The 17,630-nt window shown below is 33.9% G+C and overlaps 1 protein-coding gene across 3 annotated transcripts; it reads right to left on the reverse strand.

Annotated features, from left to right (window-relative positions):
- Positions 1–543: 543 nt before the first annotated feature.
- On the reverse strand, positions 544–17,451 carry LOC105343707 (serine/threonine-protein kinase unc-51). 3 transcript variants are annotated; one of them, XM_011451168.4, is made up of 27 exons: positions 17,030–17,448; positions 15,578–15,670; positions 14,968–15,018; positions 10,989–11,021; positions 10,501–10,537; positions 9,965–10,015; positions 9,493–9,615; positions 9,102–9,175; positions 8,590–8,750; positions 8,311–8,393; positions 8,166–8,222; positions 7,929–8,053; positions 7,546–7,662; positions 7,335–7,429; positions 6,943–7,189; positions 6,700–6,784; positions 6,425–6,553; positions 6,072–6,284; positions 5,637–5,747; positions 5,231–5,460; positions 4,891–5,016; positions 4,696–4,748; positions 4,458–4,576; positions 3,962–4,113; positions 3,770–3,814; positions 3,461–3,551; positions 544–3,122 (listed from the first exon to the last, which is right to left on the reverse strand). In XM_011451168.4, exons 1-27 carry the CDS (start codon positions 17,117–17,119, stop codon positions 3,046–3,048), a joined length of 2,868 nt encoding a protein of 955 aa, XP_011449470.3. In that variant the 5' UTR covers positions 17,120–17,448; the 3' UTR covers positions 544–3,045. The 3 variants fall into 3 exon arrangements, with proteins under 3 accessions (XP_011449470.3, XP_011449469.3, XP_011449472.3); XM_011451167.4 differs by having other exon boundaries at positions 6,694–6,784; XM_011451170.4 differs by lacking the exon at positions 6,072–6,284 and having other exon boundaries at positions 6,694–6,784; positions 17,030–17,451.
- Positions 17,452–17,630: the final 179 nt, after the last annotated feature.

The raw sequence follows: 17,630 nt of genomic DNA on the forward strand, positions 1-17,630 counted from the left end.
ATCCACTTAATATATTTTCTGTCAATTTGGACATTCTTTTTTTGACATACTGTCCTTTCTGGATTGTTTAAGTTTATTATAGTACTATGTAATATAAACCCTTTTTAAAGGTAAGAAAATACGAGTATCGTAGTATTTCAACCCTAAACAAAAATCTAGATGCTGCTGGTTTGTAACTTTTATGCACCAAACCAAACCAAACGTTGATGTACTGAAGCTGAACATTTTTACTTTCTTTCAATTCTTTCAAAATCAAGTGAAATGCATTTTTTACTTTCCAAAAACCATAGAGACAAGTACCGATAATTCAATCTGTAATTGTTCATACATTTACAGTATAGTACTGATGCATAGTAATACCACCATTCATTTAGCCTGTCAATCACATGCACATGTAATCTGTCATTTCATTATTGGGCAATAAAGCATATTGAAGCAACTCTTGATTGATATACCAGTATATATGAAGCTAGTTTGACTGTAGTTTTAACAACAGATATTGCTTCACCAGCTGGTCCAAAATAAAACGAAAACATTCCAAGATAAATATGAAATCATTTATTTCTTTCATACAATGTACACCTGCCAGTCATACTTCGAGTTCTGAGGTATTACTAAGGTACACGTACTACAGAAGAACACAAGTGGATCTCAAGCCAATGAAAGACTAGAGAGAAAAATTCATCCATCGAGTGCAGGATCCGAGATTGGTTAATACGCTCTCTTTTCATAACCAAAATACAAATGAATCCTGAAATGGTCGTCTTTAAGTTATAAATATTCATTAAAATCTGTATATCACAATTGTTTTTTTTTTAAATGTTTTTGAAAAATTTCATACAGGTTCCTAGATATTTACATGTACATTGGCATATGTACAAAATTCTTAAAAAACATTCTGGAATTTCAAATAAAATGGTGCGATGAGGCAAAGCCACCACTTATAAAATAAAATACATGAAAGACGTACTACAACTAATAAAAACAACATAAAATGTCTCTCCAGCGTCCGTCTCAAATTATCTTGAACATCACGATAAGTCATTATCAGTCCAAGAACTGAAATCAATACCCATATACATGTATCATGTAATTTAGTTCCTGTTGTATAAATAAGCCATTATACAGCAAAAACAATAAAAATCACAAATAACAAAAATACTGAAAGACCAATAATTGTAAACTATCATCATGACATCAACAAAATACTAATCTACTTAACTTTCGCTTCACGTAATAAAATGTCTTAAACATCTCAAAACCTCTCTGTTCAAACAAGGGTCTTTTTTTTTTCTCTTGCTTTAAAATCATACAACTTTTTAACATATGTCATTGTATGATTTGCTTTTTCCATCCATTATTTAAAAGCTGAACAGAAATATTTCAAGAGGTCTGTTTTATCTTCATATACAAAATCCTCACTGGGAGACAATAAGTACATGGATGTTAAAATATAGCAACAAGGGAATAAGCTAAAGAGTTTACCCCGTGAACATATATATACACTCGAGATAAACATTAGTATTTACACGTATTAAGGGGAAGTTGTTAAAAAAGAGCCAAGCATAAATTATAAATATTGAATATTGACCAAATAAAAAGGATGAATGTATTGACTATCACAACTTTCATGGTGTTAATGGACTTTCTACAATGATATAGCTTTCACAGCAGATTATTGCGGTTAAAAGGTGTACATCAATTCCATCAAGCATTTTACTACAACATATATATGTAATACAAGCTACATACATGCACGTAATTAAAAACAGTGCAGGGTGATATTATTGCTAAATGCTAAAGACAGGTTATTTTAATATAAGGCAGTAAGTTAATTTGTTTTCTCTATCTCTATTTTAGCACTTGAAAAAAAAGCAAAGCATTGAGTTTTTAGCACGTCTTTGATGCTCATCTACATACACGAAGCCTCATTAATTAATGGATGACACAAGGAGGAGAAAATTTGCATGAATGTCTGAAAAATGACCATTAGAAGGGAAAAATGATACATAGAATTGATGTTTCAAATCTAATGGAGAATTGTACAAAATCCATGCTTAAATTGATGTACGGATAAAAAAAAATACATTGGCAAGACATTGAACACAAGGGAGACAATCGCGTAAATAAATGTGGAGGGATACGATTTGGCATAAAACATAGCAAAACAACAAAATGTTTCGTAGATATGCTAATACACTGAGTACTCTAAAAGCAATTAAACAGCTTTCGAACAAAACCTTCAGTAAAGTAATGTAGAAGTTTATATCTGCCATAACTTATATGAATATCATATATTCTGACACTCTCCATTCTTTTAAAGAGAGTATCAATACCGGCCATAGCTATATCACTGTAGTTTTAAATTCATATACATATACATGTATGTATATCCCCTCTTCACACTCACTTTCCTATAAATAAATCAAACACTTGTTCCATCAATCAATCAATATCAATCACTCACACATAATCAATAGCCTACAACAGGTCAGAATACAAAGAATACCCTTGTCATAAGGAAATACGCCACAGTTTGAGATCCTTCTCTTGCAGAGGTCCACATAATTTTGTCTACCTGTAAATCATATTACACGATCCCTTGAACCTGCAGTATATACATGTATCTTCTCCATGTAATATCATTCCAATGTCATTTTTTTTTTGTCCTTTTAGCACACTGATCTCCAGTAGTCTTAGATTCCTATCACTGATGAATTGCGGTCTGGAGATAAGCTGTATCATCCCTGAGTATTGCTAGCGATCTCCATATACTGATAGTCATTTCATCATCATAGTCATGATAATAGGCAGCAGTGGTATGACAGTTCACGTTTTTTTTAACATTTTTTTCCCTCAAACATTTGTAAAAAAATTTTTAAGATTATTTAGTTAACTGTTTCATCATCATCTGTACATGTTCTTTTTTTTTGTGGTAAGGAAGAGATTAAAAAGTGATTTGACACCATGGGTTGGTGAGTTTTTGTTCTTGTTATTATATCACTGTATTTTACACACTCCCGGATGAAGATAAGCACACTGTCATCAACTGATCTCAAACTGGGGGTAATAGTTCTGTGTAGCCTGTATGTGGGACAATCTTCGCTCCACTGCATCTTTATCTGAAGAAAAAAATTGTCTAAAGTAATTTCTTTGTTAAAATCATATTTAACTTTTCAATACACCATTGTACAAATATTCTCCTCTATAAAAAGTAGCAGTAAAATGTACTGCATTGTATATTAATCCACATGGACTTCAGAATTTGGTCATAGAAATTGTACTCAGTGTATTTGACCCCGATACATAATCAGGTTAATAGCCATGCATCATCAAGTAGAGCAAAGCACAATGTCCACCAATTTCCAGTCCCTTAACTGTTTAGTTCACATAATATTAATGTACATGATATACATGTACAACAGTGTCTGTAAAATGTCTTCCATTATCTAGGACTTACATTTGTCCAGGAGCTGTTTATCGTTGCTGTTCCTGGCTTGTTGGGACAAACTGTGAAGCAGGATGTGAGCGGTGTTGTAGCGCTTAAAACACTGAGGAAAAATAAAAGTGAAATAATCTTTCAGTAAATAAGCATAAAACATAAAACTTAAAATCTATTATAATGCGCATTTTGCAGATCTACTTGTACACAATTTTTGCACAGTTCTGGATCTCTGAATAATCTGTATTTTTACTACAATTCTTTTTTTTTTAATTTAAATGTTAATTTTGTTAACATCAGTCTGAAGATGTATATAAGTTAAATTACCTCTTGAGGATTTCCAAACAATTCATCAAGAGCAGCAGTTTGACACTGTGAAAAAAAATATTGAAAGTCTCAATCAATCAATAAAGTGTTTGCATATGTATATGCCCATATATATTTATTAATTATTTTGATTCAGTGAATATATAGGACAAGGCAATGAAAACAATTCTTTAAACTTTTATCATGACATACCATTTCAATGGCGTAGTTGTAGATGAGCTTGTCAGCAGTTGCTATGACAACCTGTGGGGTGAGGGCGTTCTGCATGGTGATGCCCAGCCTCTGCTGGATGTGTTTACAGACCGACACACACCGGTGGTAACGCTCATTCATCTGCTTCAACACTGGAACGACAAAAAAAATATTGTCTCCCTTTGCATACGCATGTACGTGTATTACAACATGGAACTGCTTTTAAATAAAACACTTTCTCATTCACTGAGAAAAAATTAAAGGCTTTGCCTACACTATGACACAAAAATTAATGAACAGAAAATGTTGTTACACATGTGTTTTAAATACATACTGCACATTATTTATGTAAACAAAACAAACAGTAGATCTGTTATTTGATGGTATTGCTATTACTTTTACACAAAATGCATGCACTTTAGTTATGCAGTGAACACAATAAAGAAAACCTGAAAATTGAGGGGGTGGGGGTTGTGTTTGTAGAGCCAATACTCACAGGTTTTGAGAGCGTTGCTGATTTGGAGGCGCTCGTCCTTGATCTCCCTCCTGGCCAGCTGTAGGGAGGAGGACAGTAACTGTAAGGACCGGACATAAAGAACCAGCTGTTCCAGCAACCTGACACACAGATAAAACAGAGATAGAACTCCCACTTACTAAACAACAGTAAAAGTTAAATGAAGCAAGTGTACATACATCTGTTCATGTATTTTATACTGCATGAGCATAATTTTTACCTTTGTGCTTCAATAAATTTGGGCATTTGATCCCCATGCAATGGACCTTCACCCTGAAGAAAGAAAAAAGAACAATATGAATATACATGTACATGTAAGAATATTAACATAAAATACATGTGTGGAAATAAGATTTTTGCTTGAAAAGAAAAAAAATATTTGCTGTCCTATCTATGTACAGTATTTTGTAATTACCTGTTTCCAGTTGACTGACTCAGAGAGAGTATTCAATGGAGCTCCCTTAGCCATGGCCAACTCCATCACACAATCTGCCAGATCATTCACAAAACTCAGCTTGGCCATTATTTCATTGTGGTTATCCTGCAACATCACAAGAAAGTTTAATTACATGTGTGTACATATATCAAAAGCTACCAATTTGTACACTTCATCAAATGAAATACATCTCAATCAAATTTTTCTGATGTTTTTCTTTGATTGTAAATATTTACATATAATCCGCTTATTATTATCAAATGACTTAAAATCTCCTAAATATTTGAAAAGTGACACCAATGTGGTTCATCTGACCTACCCCCATCAGAGTTTCCTCTGCAAGGCCAGGAGCCACAAAGGCTACTGGTCCCTCCATGTTAGGTGGAGACTGAGCAAACATAAGGTTTGAGGGTGGGGTGGTGGCACTCATGGTCCGCCTCAGACCTGTCCCCGACCTCTGGGTGTCCATTTGGACCGTGTTGTCATTGGGGGACACCAAGTTCTCATTGCTGGTGTACCTCACCACTTGACCCTCTAACTGGTTCAGCCCTATGGACAAAGAAAATATTCCTTTATAAATATGTCTGATTCATTTGAAATATGATAACGTTGTATTAAGAATTACATGTATAGCAGTGTTATGAAAAAAGTTGCCACAGCAAAACAGCAAAACAAATGAACCTCTCTCTCTCTCTCTCTTTCATCATTAGGGACAAATAGAGTACCTTGCTGATTCATATAGGCCACTTTCATCTGCTGGGACAGCATGCTCATCCCTCCCGCTGCCCCTGGGTCTGTATTGCAGCGTTCCATCAAGTTAAGTTTCACTCTGTCAACTGAACATTGAATCAAACAATTTCAAAAAGTGTCACAAAATATGAATTCTGATTTTTAAAAAAAAAAAGATAAAGGTCTTCATATATTTTGCAATACAATGGTATGAAAATTTGCTGCACAAAACTCTAAAAAATTATAATGCATATTCATTTTAACTCTTCCTTTTCTCATCATTGTTAATTCACTCTATAAAGTGCACACAACACACAATTTTATCATAGAGTTTACAAAACAATCAGTTATTCCATTAGGAAAAGAGACATTAGAAACTACGTCTGCAGGCAAAGGGAATGATGGGGATGAATGGTTCCTGACTACTGTACCTTCTGATGGGTGGTATCTCTTTGTGCCCTTACTCTCTGGAATGGCTTTGGGTTTACTCTGCCCAAATGGTGCCCTGACTGGGACAGTGGGCATATTGTCTGTAAACTGAGGCTCTTGGTTCAATTCAAAATGAGGTGATGCATCCAAGATAGTGGGCAATGACCCAGGGCTTGAGAAGTTGCGGTTAAAGCCCAGGGGTGAACCACCCATACCTAAGTGAATGAGAGAGTTTATGTGCTAATGTATGAGGAATGTAGTGCTATGAGTTTTTTATGAACAACAGAGAAATCACACTCCACACAGTGTTAAAAGCAGACTAGCAGAATGCAATACTCGGGGTACAAGAACTTACTTGCTCGTCGACTTGGGGAGTTTGATGCATTGCTAGGGGGGTGGTATATGGCCCCACCCTGAGAGCTGCCAATGCTGCCCCTTCTCCAAGGAGTGGAAACATTAGGAGGAGTTCCGACACTGAACTTCACTGGAACAAAGAAACATTTCATAAAAAAAGCATCCAATGAGTAGCAGAACTGCAAATATTTTACAGATCATGTAACATTATAACAAAGTAAAGATTGATGTAATCAAAAATCAAAATACTTTTATTGATATGTCACATACATGTACCTGTAGGAGGTGAAAAGGAACCAATGTCTGGAGCAGAGAATTTACTCTCAGGCTGAGGGGAGATCTTGATGTTTTGACTAGATAACTGCAAGATAAGGACAAAAATGACTCCATGGCATATAACATGACATTGCAGAATAAACAATCAACATTTTGGAAATATTTCTTGAAAAAAAAAGGACTGTCCTAAATGGATTGTATTAACATTATTTACAGAGAGATAAAACAAAAAAGCTGCCATACTTTTGCAGAGTCAAGGGGGGATGGTTCTGTTCCACATTTGCGTGGACTTGAGAGTGGAGAACTGCTGGATCTGATTCGCTCATACGCTTTGACCTGGGTGGGGACCGGGATGGGCTCCGACTGGTTATTGGACTGCATGGGGAGTGAGGACGGCCTACTAGGGCTGGACACATCCCCCGAGTCTTTTTTATATGCCACAGAACCGACCTGGGGCTCCACCCTCACCACTTGAGGCTGGGATCGCTCACTGTAAAAAATCACAGCATCAGAATGGCTGCTCAGTCATGCGACAATTATATTTTTATATTATACGACATGAAAATCATTTATAAATGTTTTGGAGACCCCAAATCGATGGATAATACGACAGATGTGTTAGATACTGCCCTTACCCCAGGCCTTGTAGGTCCTCGGTGGATGGAGCTCTTCCTTTGTCACTGCCGTCAGATTGATCGCTCATTCCGTCTGGCACCAGCACAAAGTCATGCTAAAAACAATACAGCAACCGTTACAAACTGAGTCAAGATTTAAACATGATTAGTAAAATAATATCATTGAGGTTTTGATATCTCCCTCTGTCCTCTGTCTCTATTGAACACTGACCTCTGTGGGACTATTACTGCGGGGAGTCGGTCCTTTATCAACTTTTAAGAACTCTTCGTCATGTGTAGAACCTTGCATGGCTTCTGCCACTTCTTGCTGCTTCACCATTTGTACAACCTTTATAACAGAGTAATAACACAACTAATTAGCATATTTATGTACAACTGTCATGAAATAAATTATGCTTCAAAAAAAAAAAATTTTCATTCTTTTAAAGATTAATAAAAATCACACTCTCAATTTTTTTTTGGGAATTGTAGCACACTGCCTTCCTCTCTTGTATACCTGGATACCTGACCAAATACAGTGAAATACACCTCTAGAAAAACCCATTCACAACATCATACAGAAAATCAAATTTCTGTACACCACAACAAAGTTACCTTTGAGGGAGGAGTGGAGTAGTCGGCTTTCCCTGATAAGGGTGATGCGGACACACACCTGGGAGGGGTGGGGCTCTCCGAGGAGCACCCCTGGGAGGCTCGGCCAGGGACCGGTACAGGTGAGGCTAGAATACAAGGTATCAGTCAATACCCTACATTCACTATACCCATCATTGTACATTTAGTAGCGATAGGTATATAAGTACTTTTTTTTGTGAGGAGTGTATGAATACTTACATGATGCTGCAGCTGATTGCCCTGGTGGTTTGAGGAAAGGATGCTTGAAGAAATCCTCTGAAATACATGAGTAAAATAATTTAGTATTTCTATAAAGTAAACTCTTTTGTGATTGCCATGAAAATAGATTTTCTCTCAAACTTACCAAACTCTATCCTATCTTTTGCATTTCTCTTCAACATTTTTAACAACAAATCTTTCAGCTCAGGTGAAGTATCTTTCGGTATACTGTTTAAAAAAGAAATGTACATGCATAATATACAGTAAAAAGGAGCCTACAGAAAAATAAAATGTTTCTTGTGAAGAATATTTCAAATTTCTTGCATCAGTTCAGCTGACCATGTTCAGTATCTGTGCTGTGTGGATCATGTACCCTACCAATAGATCAGACAGAGGAGAAAGACAGATATTCAGTGTCACTTACTTTGGCTTGAGCTCTGCATGTTTTTCATAGAAGTGTTTGAGCTGTTGAGGGGTCTGTGCCTGGAATGGGGCCTTGCCAGTGAGGCATTGGAACACAATGGTGCCTATACTCCACAGGTCTGCCTTAGCACAATACTGCAGGGACATGATTACTTCAGGCGCCTACAAGTCAACCATAGGTAACATAACATGCCCTGATCCATGAATTTTCCAAAGGGGGGCATAAGGTCTAAATTCAGTAACTTAACAACGGTAATTTAAATTTACATAGTTTAAATTTCCAAAGAAGGGTGGGGTATGTCCAACCCCATAACCCCCCCCCCTTCCACTCATGACTAATCAATTTTTAACATTTTACATACTAAACCATCAAATGAACTGCTCAATGTTCAGTTACTTTCGAAAAACAGATCTTGATCTTGCCTTTTTTCTATTAACTATTCCCAGACAAAATCCAATTTGCAAGTTGGTATTCATAGATCAGCTATTAATATATTTATTAAAAACACACACCATATACATGGGGGATCCACATAAAGTCGCAGCCATAACACCGTCATTCAGGAAACGAGCAAAGCCAAAGTCAGCTGTAAACAGAAAAAGAACAATCAATACCCACAGACATTGGGAGTCTAAGACAGGGATTTGGAGACAATCATTTTCCCAGAGCCTTTCCCGTTTAAAACAAAAAAGTTATTCTTGTTCCACTGACAGACTATCGCAGTCTGTAGTAAATTGGCATCAAAACTAACCATATTACACAATAGTAACTCAATCATGCCACAATAATGATTTTAATCAATTGCGCTTCTCAATTCTAGTTTTTTTTCAGTGCAGAGCAATGGGAAATATGGGGAGAAATCAATATATGGCATTTAATATAACTGTGTGCAGCAATGTTTACCAATCTTGAGCCTCATTTCTGTAGATGGGGTGTTTGGCTTGCCATCGTGACAAAGGAGAATATTCTGTGGCTTCAGATCTCTGTGTACAATGCCCTTGCCATTCATCACTTGCATTGCAGCAGCTATTAAGAAATAGTGCACAAAAGTCAAAAACAGAACTCCGGATATTAATCCTTAAGACTATCTAGTACACAAGTACCCTGTAGTTTAATAAGATGTGCTCCAGATACTTTTTAAATTCACAGTCAAAAGTACAATGGAGTGTTTTATAGGCAAAAAAAATGTACTTTATGTTTGATACACAACAAAAACATCTTTACATCTGGGAGAGGTTTATAAATAAGTATGTTTGTTGATCTTGGTTGGCTTCCAACTGCACACAACTTGTCTGCTGTATAATTGTGTGATATACAAAGTGCCAGTCATAGGATAAACAAGGATGTTATTTTATATCATGAATAACAATCTTACCAATTTGTCGCAAAAATGATGCAATGGTGTCTTCACTTAAAGTTCCTTTAGCTAAAAAACAAAAAGAAGGAAGTTTGATAAATACCACATGAAAACAGTACAATGAACATTCTTCTTTCACATACATGTATGAAAAACGCATAAAAGCTCATGATGACATTACACTATATATATGAACCACATAATTCATAATGCAATTATTAGAGACCCATGATTCTTTCCAGATGACATTTTCTAATCTTTGTATCTAATTTACCCAAATGTCATGCCATTTATGTAACATGAGAGCATTTTTTATTAACTGGCATTGTCACTTTCCACATTTGACAATTTGTGGTAAAATGCATGCATGTACATGTGAACAACTTATTTGTGTATATCTCATAATTACAGTATTTAATATTCTGGCTGGCTCTAAAGTGTATCTGAATATGATCCTCAAAAATTTATAAATATATCCTCTAGCTGACAAAGATATCCAGCCAGGAATGATGAATAACAAGTTTCTACATTTCTAAGTCTTTTTATACACCTACCCTGAAGATAATCTGCTAAGTCCCCTCCATTGCAGTACTGTAAGAGAGAATCAATAGATTGTTAATAATTACAAACACTATGTCTGCACAAAACGGTCTTGATCAATGTCGTAAATAAGTGGACAGCATTGAGTAAAAATTAATCCGATGAGTATCAAGGGATGTTATATGCATAATTGATCAATTTGTTGCCCAATTCAACAAGATGTTTCCCTGATTATCAAGTCTAATATACGACGTGTACATTTTTTTGTATTTACAAACCTCAAATTCAGTTTGCATAAAATATCAATAAATTTTGATTATAAAAAAAAAAATGCAATTTATCAATTTTTTTTATATAAGAATAAATTGATTTATATGCCTTATCTGTAATTGAGTAAAGAAAAATTTATTTCATTCTTGTATTGTAAAAATGTACCAGGTAGGTATGATTCAATATGTTGAATAAAGAGTTAGAGTCAATTAAATACAAAAATGATATTTACCTCCATTACCAAATAAACATGGTTTGTTGTTTCCTACAATTGAAAAAAAAATCAGTTAAATAAATATATATATTCAATAAGTGCTTTATGTGCAATATATTTTTGAAAATTAAGCTTCTTTAAAAATTAAAAATTGGGGGTTTCTTTTTTAGACTACTTATAACATGTCATGCTTTATTAGCTTCTTTATTCTATTGCAACCTTAAAATTCATTTTAGACAAGTTAAATTACAATTATCATGGAAAATTTCTGGCGGTTCACTTAATCCCTATTAATTGTCAATTGTTGACAGCAATTACATCAGATGTTTTACACTTTTTTCATCCCCATTTCCCTACACTCAATCAACTAGTTTAGATTTTAAGAAAGAGATGCCGTACAGGACATTAATTTCTTTCTATTCAAAGTTTATATCCCCCCCCCCAGTTTGTTTACATTAAAGGAAGAAAACACGAAACAAAGGATATTGTATAATATTACATCCTTTTATCTTGAAACTATGGTCATAACGCTGTCAACACAAACAGCTGATGGCACAAAGATAACACCTGAGAAACCTACAGTTTACATAACAACACCAGGTACAAAAAGTCACAGTTCCTCTCTAATTCTGTAAACAACAGGTGAATAGTCGGGAGTAAATAACCTCATTAATTCTAACGGAAACCTTTGTCTGATCTTTTGAACATCAAGCTCAATTAAGTTTTTGTCTAGTATGAAAACCAAAAGTTCAAGCCCATCTACAAAAAAACATAAACACACAAAATACTTGTGGTAGATCGACTGTGTAAATAAATACATGGATGACAGAGGTATTATAAAATTGACTGTTATTTTCAATTTTATTCTCTTTTAATCTATCTAACAAAAAAAGTAAATTAATATAATTGATCTGTTATAAGGCCGCCCAGTTATCATCGTCGCAAACCAAAAGCAGCCAATATGTACAATATTCTTTAATCTGGAGATTGCATGAGCTATATATGCATGTAGACTTCGGACCATGGCTAGAGACAATGCACAAGCATGCATTTATAATATTTTCAAAAAATATATCAATCAAAGACTGAGATGACATGTAAGTAATTGGCTTCAGATATTAAATTAACTAGGAACAATTTAAAGTATAGAAAAAATATTTTATAATATAGTTTGAAAGATATGTCTATATATACACAATTTGGTAGCAAGATTATATATAGTCTATTATAGACCTGATTTTTCCGCTTTGCTCACGCACTGAACAGAAATATCTTGATATGATCTTGATATGATCATGCAGTGTATAATGCTTGGGTAACGACATTGCTAAAACTAAACACAGTTTCCCGGTTTCCCTGTGTCAATATTTCCTTGCACTCAAGGCATTCGATTGTAAGGAATTCTGAGAGCGTTGACCTGCTATAAAGCATGAGAAAGGTAGCTCAGATAATATGTGACCTTGTGGGGTCAGGGAACTTTATTTAAAATACAAATTAAGTGGGCATGCACCTTCCTTTATGTAATATGTTTATACACCATCAAGGTCTGTTTGTCTTTGAACAGAAATTGATTTATGTTTCCTACAAGGAAATCCTTGCTATTTCTTTTAAAAACGGATTTTCCTGATTTTTTTTTTCTGAGAACACGTACTAAATAGATTAATAATATGCATTATTATACCATATATTTCAACTTGCATGCATATATACTGTTCATATCTACACCTAACATTAGATGGTAGTGAACTATTGATGACCTATTTACTTCTTATTGCACCACACATCTGTCACTGACCATTCAGCCCTACTGCTCATGACGAATAACACAGTCAGGTCTGACCCAGTAATTGAACTGGAACCTTTTTATGTGACCTAAATGCATACATACAGATTTAGACATCTAGTCATCCTATTTCTATGCATGAAGTAACGAAACCAATCTAAATATGGGGCTGAGTAATTCTTAATATTTCTAGCACACACCGAATTAAGTAAATATTTAAATAAACTGTCTCCGAAGTATGTATGGGAGTTTGTTTAAATTCCATGTGGAGATGAAAGCTATAGCTAGGTGACTTTCAAAGCAGTGAAAGTCATGGTAAAACTTTAAAAATATAGCCACTGCATGACTTCTTGTTGACCAGCCTAACAACCATTTAAATTTCCATTCGTTGTGCAACACGCATGTCAATGAAGGTCTTAGAGAAAATTTTTTTTTAAAAATTTGTGTAACCACGCAGGTCTTTCTGCTTGGCTGGATACCAACAAAGGAGCTGATCGACATGAAGCTCACTCAGCAATCAGCTGTTGATCACATGACCTATGAATGTCAAACAGTGCTAATCTAAACAAGAACCGCATTAGAATTGATTTATCATTCAGACCCTCCCTTTGTCTACTCTTCTGTCTTTGTTTACAAACACCTGTCATCAAAACTGATAATTGCTTATATTCTTCTACTGATATCATTATTGAGTAGCTCAAACATACACAAAATTGCATATGCACCAATATTTGATAAAACAAAATTTCAGTGTATAATAATTTCAAAATTCAGCAGCATTATATAACAAAGAATGCCGGAAAATGCAGATGTCAACTTTTGTATTACCTCATAGAAACTTGAATCATAAGGAAATGAAATCTACAATGCACTGAGTGACTATCTTTAAAATTTGGGCATATGTCAATCCTAATAATAATTAATGACCAAAAATTCAAGTTACAAAAATAAATACTGGTAATTATCTTCTCCTTCAGTTAACATACAGAGTTAGATTATGATTATCAAAATGACATTGGTTTTGACACAAAAGATCTTAGGGACATAATAACCTTTGAATGACCCAATCAACAAGACCCTGACTATTTAAACCCCTATTAGACTTTGTAGTATGTCGCCCAGCCAACAAAAGATAACCATGCCATGGGGTTCTTTTACAGAAAGAAAAAATCAGGTTAAAGTTGTATTCTTTAACAGTTAAACAAGTCTGAACGATGAAATTTTGTAGGTACAGAATAAACTGTATGTGTAGTATATTAGCCAGGTAATACTGCTCAATGTTACATAATTGCATGCTGTGACTTATTCTCTCTCTTCCTCTCTTGTGATTTACTGTTAAAACATGAAATAATCCTATATTTCATAAGATATGTACATCATCAGGTGTTCTTAAATTGAAAAATCCAATAATCATGGCTTATAGTTAGGATTAGCATGTTGATGTCATAAATTAATTCGTAGTGACGTCAGACCCATGCATGCACCATATATGGAGAATACACTAACGTCAAGCATGGGGATGAAGATTTGTAAATTATGTACACTTTGTTTCCATCTAACCACAAAAACTAGTTCATCATGGTAACCAGAATTTGGGTTGCATGTAATAACTTTGTCAAATTCTACTTCTTTAGTAAATGTTACTAAGTAGGCTTTCTCCCTATAAATGTTATTTTTTTCTATTCTTTACTATATAGACACGTAAATAAAAAATATCGGTAAATAGTCTGTTTAACAAATATTAAATACCTACGTTGGTTATTTATCAATTAATATGCTACCATGCATCTAATTGTTCTATCAATGAACATATATTGATTTCTAACATCCTGTTATAGCACGAATTCATACGTCAGTCGATATTGTTATTATATTTAGTTGCATCATGCATTGCAACCACACTGATTCATGTGCTCTGCCTAAAAGTGAAGATCTTGAAATACTCCTCCACACATCCACTTCATTCAAGAGCTTTTTTATGGCAGGGGTGTGGAAGCTAGATATAAGCTAGGTTTTATAAGTTCCATTTCTTCCTTTGTATCTTAATTGCGGCACTTAAGAAGTTCATTATCTGGACTAGCTTTTTACAGCTGAAAGACTATATACCATAAGAAACTTTGTTGAATGTTTCTACAATAGTTCTATATTTGGTAGAGACTATATATGTAGCTGTTCTATTTCCTTTCTCCAGTTTAAGGTTGTTCATGCACTTACCTTGCAGTCTAACAAAGCCACTACATTCTCATGATGAAGGTCTGACAATTCCTACAACAAAACCAAAATGAACTATTTACTATTCATATTACCCTTTAATACAAACAATATATAGTTCTTCTTATTTAAACTAATCACAATAACACATTTTGAGATCAATGTATATACATATGTAAAAGAAACTGCACACACTTTTTCAGAATCATATCATATACATGTTTAGATCTGTCGGTCACTCTCGCACAGCTATCATAAATCTCAAATAGTACTGACCTCGATCAGATTCAGTAATTCACTATAATATTAATCTAACTAATATCTAATTTTCTTGTAGGCTTTTTGATGAACATGTATGATTTGAGCAGTGTCTTGTTATTGTAAACAGATAACAAAATATTTTGATGTAATCATTTTATCTACATATCTACTTGTGAGCCCTACAGATAGTGGCAGCTGTCTTTCGTCCTTTGTATTGGACATAATTAAAGTTATATAAAACACACTCTGTACACAAACCTATATGAACTTAACAACAGGGGGGCTTATGTCATAGGATATAGAGTGAGGTGTAGCATGTATAATTTAAGTATTAAACAAAATTACTTTCTACCTTTAAAATCTTGATTTCCTTGCTCAGCAGATTTTGAGACTTGGCCAAGTTCTTCTTAGTGATGCTTTTAATGGCAACCACATGATTTGGTCTCTGAAAGTATACACAGGTCAAATATTTAGATTTGAATGGGCTTAGAAAAGGATCTTACATGTATACAAAGAATATAAACAAACACCAGAGACTGTATATATAAACATTACTTAATGTATATATACTAGTAAAAATAATGCAGTTAAATATGCTTTAAATAACATAACAAGCGAGCATACAAAGTGGGTTTTTTTTTTTATCTGAAATAAAACTCCCACTGTAAAGTAAGTATAACTGAAATAGATGTTTTTAAATTTTCAAATTTGAATTTCAGTTATACTAGGATAAACTGACATTATGTTAAAACAGGACAATGAGCCTTTATAAATAGTATAAATACATGTATTTTATGAAGAAGTAATTATTTACAAAGCCTTTAAAAACGATACGTTTCAAGGAAATTTTATATATATACTCTTTACATATATAATCTAAATATATCACGATCGAGCCTAATGTTTACATCAGAACTAGGTCACTTGCTATGACGCAGTGGAACACCTTTAAAATTTGTGTTTACAAACAAAGAGAAGTAAAAAAATTGAACTCTTCAACCAAGCGAATGTATGCTTATTGAATGAGAAAACAACATCTGACCAAATAAACATATTCTAGTAAATTCATGGACAATATGTTATGCATGGTTAAACTGGAATGTTATTATTGTTTTTTATTACTATATGTGAAACTATTGATCTATTTATTTTTCTTAAATACATATATGATAAAACACTATTTCAAGAAACTGTATTTTAATGGAATTATTCAACAAATGTAACCATTTCTATGTACTTTGATTCTGCAAACAATTAATCGTATATAGGTCTATATACAGGTAATTTCCCACATATGTCTTTTTCAAACCTCAAATTTCATTTTAAGGAGCGTTTCCATTCATCAACATATAAATTATTGATATTGGGCATAAATAGGAAGGAAATTAATGACAAAGGGAGATGATAAATAGTTTGACCATCAAGCTGTACGTAATATTCCATGTGCAGTATTTCAAACAGGAAACCTTTTACATTACAAATCCATTTTACAGGAAAACATCAAACCATTTTTCAAATATAACATTACATCAGAAAAATTTTGTTACCATGATCATTGGATCAAACAGATGTCAACTGAAACATTTGTTCACAAAGACAATTGAAATTGGCAGTTACTGCATGAGACTTAACACTCTATATTCTCAATAAATTCAACGAAAATGAATGAAGAAATGAACCCAAAATATCTTTAAAATGATGTTCATATGATGAACAAAGATATTAGAAGTCTATAGCAAAATAAATCATTACATAGTTGAGAAAGTTTTGTCAATATAATTAGTGTATGCATGAACATATTTACCTTTCTGTGCCTTCCTTTAAACACGACAGCAAAGGCACCATGCCCTATCAAATCCTTCTTGCTGTACTCATAATCCCCAACAACTTCCATTGTGTTGTTATACAAAATATATATTTAAAAAGGATGATGAAGTTGCTTCTTCGTGAAGCTGGCCAATATCAGTAGCCATTTTGGAGGCTCAATTCCTCTGATTTAAGCTCATCTTCATCGATTTTCTCAATTATGACTTTCTTGAGTAGTTTCTCTTAAAGTGACTTCACTCTTGCATCATTCTTCGTTCTTTTCTTAGGCGCTTAAATTTAGAACTCGTCTCCAAGCTCAATCTTGACAGGTCATTTGGAACAACACCTGATTATGTTTTGGTTTTTGACCTGTTTACTTCTTAACATGGCGCTCAACAACTCATTAACATAAATAATCCTGTATGATAATGGATTATTGATTTTTTATTCACCAACTATTCACAAATTATAACAAAATTCTGAGTAATCAATTATCTTTTAGATGTTCGGAGATGCATTTTTACGTCCATTTTACAAATAAAAATAACTTACGTATCACTACAGTATTATCTTTGTTGTCCTGCGCGAAGTAATATTAT

This window comes from Magallana gigas, chromosome 3 (genome assembly GCF_963853765.1).
Source record: "Magallana gigas chromosome 3, xbMagGiga1.1, whole genome shotgun sequence".
In the NCBI taxonomy this organism is placed as follows: Eukaryota; Metazoa; Mollusca; class Bivalvia; order Ostreida; family Ostreidae; genus Magallana; species Magallana gigas.

Excerpts from the sequence above, each read along its gene's own strand:
- LOC105343707 (XM_011451167.4), bottom strand. The coding sequence starts at position 17,119 with ATGGAAGTTGTTGGGGATTATGAGTACAGCAAGAAGGATTTGATAGGG. Across the intron at positions 8,054-8,165 it reads GCAATCAGCTGCAGCATCAT|CCTCACCTGTACCGGTCCCT; the intron begins GTAAGTATTCAT and ends CTTGTATTCTAG. Across the intron at positions 4,114-4,457 it reads CAGCAACGCTCTCAAAACCT|TGTTGAAGCAGATGAATGAG; the intron begins GTGAGTATTGGC and ends TTGTCGTTCCAG.